Source organism: Archocentrus centrarchus, chromosome 7 (assembly GCF_007364275.1).
Source record: "Archocentrus centrarchus isolate MPI-CPG fArcCen1 chromosome 7, fArcCen1, whole genome shotgun sequence".
NCBI lineage: Eukaryota > Metazoa > Chordata > Actinopteri > Cichliformes > Cichlidae > Archocentrus > Archocentrus centrarchus.
Window position 1 is genome coordinate 32,378,598 of NC_044352.1, and position 7,707 is coordinate 32,386,304.

Consider the following 7,707-nt stretch of genomic DNA (forward strand, 5'->3'; position numbering starts at 1 on the left):
CTAATCAAGCCTAAAATTATCACACACAGTTTGAAAAACCAGCAAAATAAAATACAGTTGCATCAACCACAAACTGACCTGCCTATTTAAATGCATCAATAGCAGCTTCTTCCTGAAGTCCTCGTCACCCTCAAAACTCGCAACCATCAGACCAGCAGCTGTTATATTTAACTTTAATTTAATTGTTTTTTCCTGTTTAAAAAATAAACATGGAAAAAGATATTTTGATTGTATGAGTTATTTTTTTTATGTATGGAAGTCCTTAAAATGCATACATGTATATATGAATATCCAGCAGTCATATTAGCCTCCTGAGATCCTATACCATCATATGGAGACATTACAGTGAGACTTTTCTTCATCTTACAATTCATTCTGTTAATATTTTCCTAAACAATTATGAGCTTATATTTTTATACTGTGAAATAAAGCTATTATCTCCAAATGAGGACATACTTAACCCTTATGCCCTCCTCAAATTTTGCACCGTCTGGATGCCTTTGTGGCAAAAATGTACACGCACCTAAAAACTGCTATAAAATCATCATACATCAATATTTTTTTGCTTTTTTTCATAAATCACTTTAAAATCTCTTTTCATAATTTTTCTCTTGTCTTCTTAATCGTGATAGAACAAACAGAGGATCCAATTAGTCCATCCATTCACTTCCGCTTATCCTGTTCAGGGTCATGCGGGGGGGCTGGAGCCTATCCCAGCTAACATAGGGTGAAAGGCAGGGTACACCCTGTACAGGTCGCCAGCCTAACACAGAAAGACAGACAACCATCCATACTCTCTTTCACACCTATGGGCAATTTAGAGTGGCCAATTAACCTAACCCCAGTAAGTGCATGTCTTCAGACTGTGGGAGAAAACCCACGCAGACACGGGGAGAACATGCAAACTCCACACAGAGAGAGAGAGGGAGGGGCCCGGGCCAAGGCGGAATCAAACTCAGGCCTTCTAGATGGTATTCTAACTGTGAGGCAGCAGTGCTAACCACCGCGCCACCATGCTGCTGGGATCCAATTAGTGACAGATGTAAATGAGAAGCTTTTAGAGGAGAAGAGGGAACTGGTACAGAAGATAATTGAGGCCAAGGAGATGGGCCGCAAGGGCATGAAGACCACCTCAACAGCTACCTTCACTCACATTTAACATGTGTTCATGCAGCTTTGTTTTGATTGGTTGACCCTCCAAAACAGATGGTCTTTGAAAAGCTGACGATTAGGGTTGTGTTTATGTGTACATATTTTAACCTTATTATAAAATTTTATGTTTAGCATTTAATGCAAAAGATTTTTTTTAATTAGTTGTTAGTCTGACGTGTTGGGCAAATTGTTGTGAAGTTGTGAGTGAGTGTGAACATCACTGGGTTCAAGGGTTAACCTCTTAGAAGTGGAAAATAAACAACTGCAGGACTAAACCTTGAAACTCTCCAAATAAGTCAGTAAGTTAGAGTGTGCTCTGAGGAATATCCACTCACTGTACAGCTTGGAGGCAATACTTGATACATCTTTATGTATATATTTCACTTCTATTGTTTTGTTTTTTTACTGCTTTAGCCTATACAAGACTGGTATTTTTCTATAAAGTTATTCAAAATGAAAGCATTGCTATTTGGCTAAATGTTCCAGGTTGTATTCTCTCTCAGCGGATGTTTCCCTTATTGTAATTTTAAAAAACTTTGGCAATAAATTTTAAAAATTCTGCCCACTGATGGTCTCTCTGACCGCATCCTCCATACTTCTGCACCAAGGTAAGGTAGTTTTGAGAGAACAACCTTGTTGTACTAAAATATTGATTGTTGATTTGTAATTTGGGCAATTTGCACATTATTGGTGGTTTGTCCTCAGTCTGACGTCAGGTTCCTGTGACAAGCTGGACATCCTGGATCCAATCTGTCGTGTGAAGGTGGGTGAGGGTGTGCTGGTGGATGGTACTCAGACACCTTTCTCCACTCACCCACCATCAGAGCAGGGATACCTGAATCTTACTTCTCCACTGATTCCTCCAGCTTCTACCAAAGGCACAGAGGAGAGCTCTAAAAACAGTGACCGAGTATGAGATGGTGGCACAAGGTCTGACTTCATCTAGAGAAAAAAAAAAGCTGCATGAAAAGAATAAATATGTATATAAAATGCAAATGATCCTTGTTAAAGAGTAATAATATATATATATATATATATATATATATATATATATATATATATATATATATATATATATATATATATATATATATATATATATATATATATATATATGGGAATGTTAGAAAACAATACGTTTTCTAACATTCCCATATAGTTTTTGTTTTGTTTTTTACAAACCCAACAAATCAAATCCAGAACGTGGCAACAGGCAACTGATAAAGTCTATAAATCCAAACAGGAGACGCACAAGGGAAAATAACAGTACAATGCAACAGTGAACAAAGTACAACTAAAGCTATTTAAACTAACACAGACACTAAGGCTAATCAGACAAACAAAGCACACCTGGATGAGAAACAGGGCCATGCACTATGAAGCAAGTTTGACATATGCAGGTATTTTCCATTACCTGGATTTGCTTGCAGGAGGAAGGCCAGAGCAGGCACAGTGTGCAGGTTATATGGGCATGATCGCTTCTTCTCAGTATTTGCAAACTAATAAACAAGTCTTCTGCTTCAGTATACTGTTTAGATGAAAAAACTTTGATCCTGATCACTGTTGCCAACTCTTCAGTAAGGAAAGTAGTGTCCTAAAAGTCGCTATATGACATCATCTAATTTGCATAATTGATTATTTGCATGTTGCAATCGAGGCTGTAGGTGAGAGGAATAACATCTTTGGAGACTAAAAGGCCAGTGAAACACATAGAAGGTAGTGGACAGTTTTCTACTTGCATTTTTCAGATGCTAAGTACAAATGTTATCCATGCTACATGCCTTATTGTCTTTCAATGTCATGATTGCATTATATATTTCTTGAGGGGAGACAATCACATTCTCATTACTATGTATGTCACCCACCACATAAGCGCTACTTTTGACACAAACAGCTCAGTGTAGTGCTCCTGCCATAACTTAGTAATTTCTTTTACATCACTGACACCATCATTAGTAGTAGGAAGTGATGTTTTGCAATTATTCATTTTCTTAATTTCTTTCCAAAAGTCCTTGACATTATTATTTTTAACTGTCTTGCAAGAGAGTCAGACCTCATACTGTTTTTGTTTCTCTTCATAAATCTTAAAGCATATTTAAAATTTGCATTTGCCTGTTTTTATACTCAAAGGGCCACGTCTATGTTTACCTGAATCAAACCATGCTTTAAGAGCAGTCATTCCAGCCTGGCTTGATGCCATGTGAGCTGGTTTTATACAGAGGCTTACTTGAGGTAAGAAGGGACGTCACAACATTCTCATACATAGTGCATAACTCTATGTTGAGGGACCAAAATAATATCTCAATGTTTTTTAGCTGAATGGCGAAATATATCTTGATACTTTTTTCTTCCCAAAGGTATAAACAAAAAGGCACTTCTGAGTCAAAGCTACATGTCCCAAATGTCACACAGACACTTTTATTAACATTCAGCTGTAAATGTACATGAGGAATTGCTCAAAAATAAACCACTGGCATATTTAAATAATAATGCTCCTCAAATAAATAAATGCTTTTTTCCCTTCATAAGAAAAGACTCATAGCTGTGCTATTAAAATGTAAACAGTAAAAATACAGAGCGAAAATAGCAAAAGGCTGGCTTATTCTCTAAAAAGCCAGTCTGCAGTGAAGTAGACTTCACCAAAAGTGCTTCCTCCTGTGTAAGATAACAAACATGTAAATAAACAGACTGAACAAACTTCCATCCTTCAGTCAGCAGGATTTCATCCAGCTCAGTAAATCCATAGACATATGCGCTGATGTATCACAGCAAAGGGCTCACCTGCTCAATGCCGGGTGGTATCCACCGGTTGCATCACGAGAACACGAACAGACCCACTTCCGCCATTAAGGTCACGTGACTTACGGTATAAACCAACAGCCAGGTACTCTTGGGGGGTCCGGGCGATGCCAAAGCGTCTGAACGGACGCAGTACGAAGGCTGTATGTACACAAAACACGACGATAGCGGAGGATTTAAGGTTAACAAAAAACTCTCCATAGAAAACTCGCTAAATTTGTCGCTAGTTGCTTTTTGGAAAACTGCTAGGGGGGGGGTCTGAAAATCTGCTAAATCTAGCGACAAAGTCGCCAAGTTGGCAACAGTGATGCCAAAGGTCTTGAGAAAGCTGAGCACATGACATATTTTACTCACAGGCATTCATACAGAACTGCAGCAGCACTCTTTTCTAAGAGCCCTGATGTGTAACTGTAAAATAAGGCAGGTTATTGTCAGTATTTAAAACATTCAACCACCATTCGATTTCTCTTCCTCAGGAGATGTGTGCTTGTATTTTTCTCATTTCTAACGATTATAATTTTTTAATTATTTAGCTTTTTTTCACAAAAATCTTCCCATTCATTTGAATGAATCCTCATTCAACTTCCTCCTCTTTCAACTCTTCCACATAGTTTCAGCTACAGACACCATTCAAGCTTTAAAATAAAGCCAAGACATTGAACTATTCATCTTGTATTTATCTTTTCAGTAACTTTGATGGTTTTTCTTCAGTAAAGTTTGATGTATTTTTTCACCCCTGTCAGACTTTATAATGGGTGTGTATTGGATGGAATGTTGGCGGATAGACTGAGAGCTCCAGCTGACAGAGTGGGAGATTTCAAATTTTTCTTTTTAAACTTCCGCTGTGTCCACAGTGTTCACTCTACAGCCATCATTTTACCCTCAAAATGTAGAGCTGCTCCTCTTCTTTCACACAATGTGTCTCTCAACCCTAACAGATAGAAATATTTTAAACTGTGAGGATCCAAGTACAGGGAGTACCTTCCAACTCCTCCATTAAGAACAATGTAATTTTAGAGAGGAGATTTTCTTAAAACAAGAAAAGAGCCCTTTTTTAAAACTGCTCCCATGACAACATTTTTAACACCAGGTAAATAAAAAACACACTGCTGTTTAGAGCAGGTCCTTGTGGTGCTCACAGTTTAAAAATTATTTTGATAGGCGCTATAGTTTTTGATTTAGAAGCAGTTGTTCAACAGGTGCACCGAGGCAAATTTAATAGGAATTTGCCACAGAGTGCCTGTAATTCAGCAGGTAGGCAGTGCACCTTATGGCTGTTTTCAGTTGGTGGATTTAAATGTAAACAGGCATTCTGATTGGCAGATTGAACTTTAAAGTGATGGGTGGATTTGTCTTCAGAATGCAAGTGGTTGAAAGCAGTAGAACGTAGTCACCCTTTGATCTTTGAGCGTAGAGTGACTTTCACTTTCCCCAGAATTCATAAGTAGCTCGTGAGTAAAAATTACAGCACAGAGTGCAACTGCATTTCTTTGGTGAATACAAACGAAACATATTTCAGTGATTTCAAGAAAACAAAAATGAGTAACAACCAACAGCCCGTTCCATCTTCAGAAACCTGTGACAAAATTAAAGCAGAAAATGATGCTTTAAATAAAGAAAACGAAGCACTCCAGAAGGAGCTCCAACGCCTGCAGGAAACATCCAGACATCAAACGGTGTTAGAGAAAAACTACGAGGAGCTAACAAAGATAAATGAAGAACTCAAGGAAAAGAATACATTAATGAAAAAAGAAGTCCAGAGACTCAAGGATGATCGTGAGGAAATCGCAACTTTACTGGCTGAATGTTATGAGGCTGAAAAAGAAGCCAACAGAGACATTCAACAAGAGAATGAGAAGTTGCAGAAAGAGATTCAGGAGCTTCAGCAAGCTCTTGCAGAAGTAAAACCTTTAGTCAATGAAATGGACGTTGATGCCATGCTAGAGCCTCTGACGTCTCAAAATTGGATTTTGCGCCAGGAGCGGCAAAGTCTCTTTGAACAATATTTTAACTCTCAGAATCCAGAAAAACTGGAGAGGCTGAGGAACTTAAAAGAAGAAAATGCCGACTTGGAAGCTCAAATCAATGACATTAGGAACAATGTCCAAATGAGAAGAGCTTTGGAAGAGCTTAAAGCTGAGGAGAAAGCTCTGCAAAAACACAGCAGAAAACTTTTGATAAAACAAGCTGGTGTCTCCAAGCAGGTTGAAATTGAAGAAGACTGGAGACAAAAATATTTTGTGCTGAAGCATCAGACAGATGCCTTAAAGCAGAGAAATGAAAAAGCAGCTCAACAAATTCAGATCCTCAATAATAATTTAGAGGAGTTAGCTGCTGTTAAGATGTGTTATAAGACTCTGAAAGCAGAGAAAAAATACGTGACGAGTCAAAATACGACTGTGGAGAGGGAGCTTGCGGAGCTACGGATAGAGCTCCAAAAAGAACAAATTTTGCGGCAAAAAAATAAGCATCTCACAGCTGAGATTGAATTCCTCAGCCTGACAGCTTCTGCACTGCAAGCTGAAATCACAGAGCTGCGCAAAGGCCTCCAAGGCGAAAGCGTTCTTAGGCTAATGTATGAGTCATTGAAGGCTGAAAAAAAGGCCATTAGTCAGCGCAGTAACCGCATGCAAAAAGAACGGGAAACGCTGATAAAGAAAATGATGAAATAAAACGCTCTCAAGGAGAAATGTGCAGCAATGAGAGCTGAGAAAGACCTCCTGTGCATATGAGGTGATCAATAACAGAGGCACGGCGCTGATTAGGCGCCCCTGTGCTCCTTCACCTCCCCTCCTCCTGTCGCCGCCCTACCACCACACACACACACACACACACACACACAAAAGATGCTCCAGCGCGCGCTTTCGACAACGCGCTCGATAGCGGGAGAAGATGGATAAAAATGTTGGGATGAAAAAAAGCTTTTCAAAGTGGACACATATCGGAAACCTGACAGATCCGTAAATACTATTTGATCATTTACTTAATTCTTTTTCAAATGTTTCTTGGAAAATAGTGTTGTGTACACCTATATTATTGCATGTATAATTTACATGAGTATGTGTTTTAAAATTGCAAGACATGGGCAAGCCACCAAACAAAGTGGCTTGAGTCTTTTATCAAGCACAATGACCATGTCATTCCAGGGTTGTACGCTTACTTTATCAGGTGGCCGCGCTGGTACTACCAAGCTAAATTTTTCAGTAGCACAAAAATAATTTACTAGCACATTTTTTATTGGTTGAAAACATTTAATACTGTTCAAAAATGCATTTATCTAGGTTGACAACTGGTTCTTTAATTAAACAACATTCTCACATGAAAGAACCCTCACAAATAATGTAATGAACAAATTATTAACAGTTATTAAACTATGTCTATTCAGTTTGAAACTCTTTGAAACAGACTGTTTGGCCAACAAAAACAAAATCTAATAAAAAATAAATATCAATAAAAATAATAACACAAATAAATAAAAGTGATACCACTCACATTTAATATACAAGCTGTGTGCCTTACTGACAACACCGTGTGCTGTTGCACTTTACAGCCCTACATTTTTGGCCAAACAGGTGCCGGAGCACACAAAAGGTTAGAGAAAAGAGCCAAAACGTTTTTTCCGCCTCTCATTTGCAGCCACAAATTGTTTGCAAATTGACTTCTTATCCAGTAAGTCAAGTTTATCCTGATGGACATGACAGACAGCAACATGATTCCCAGACAGCAAAATGACTCCGCCCCCGATGTGCCACTGAC

The 7,707-nt window shown here is 38.4% G+C and overlaps 1 protein-coding gene across 1 annotated transcript; it reads left to right on the forward strand.

The window, feature by feature from the left end:
- Positions 1 to 5,348: 5,348 nt before the first annotated feature.
- On the forward strand, positions 5,349 to 7,362 carry LOC115783648 (puff II/9-1 protein-like). The gene has a single exon (XM_030734570.1). It carries the CDS (start codon positions 5,490 to 5,492, stop codon positions 6,621 to 6,623), a length of 1,134 nt encoding a protein of 377 aa, XP_030590430.1. The 5' UTR covers positions 5,349 to 5,489; the 3' UTR covers positions 6,624 to 7,362.
- Positions 7,363 to 7,707: the final 345 nt, after the last annotated feature.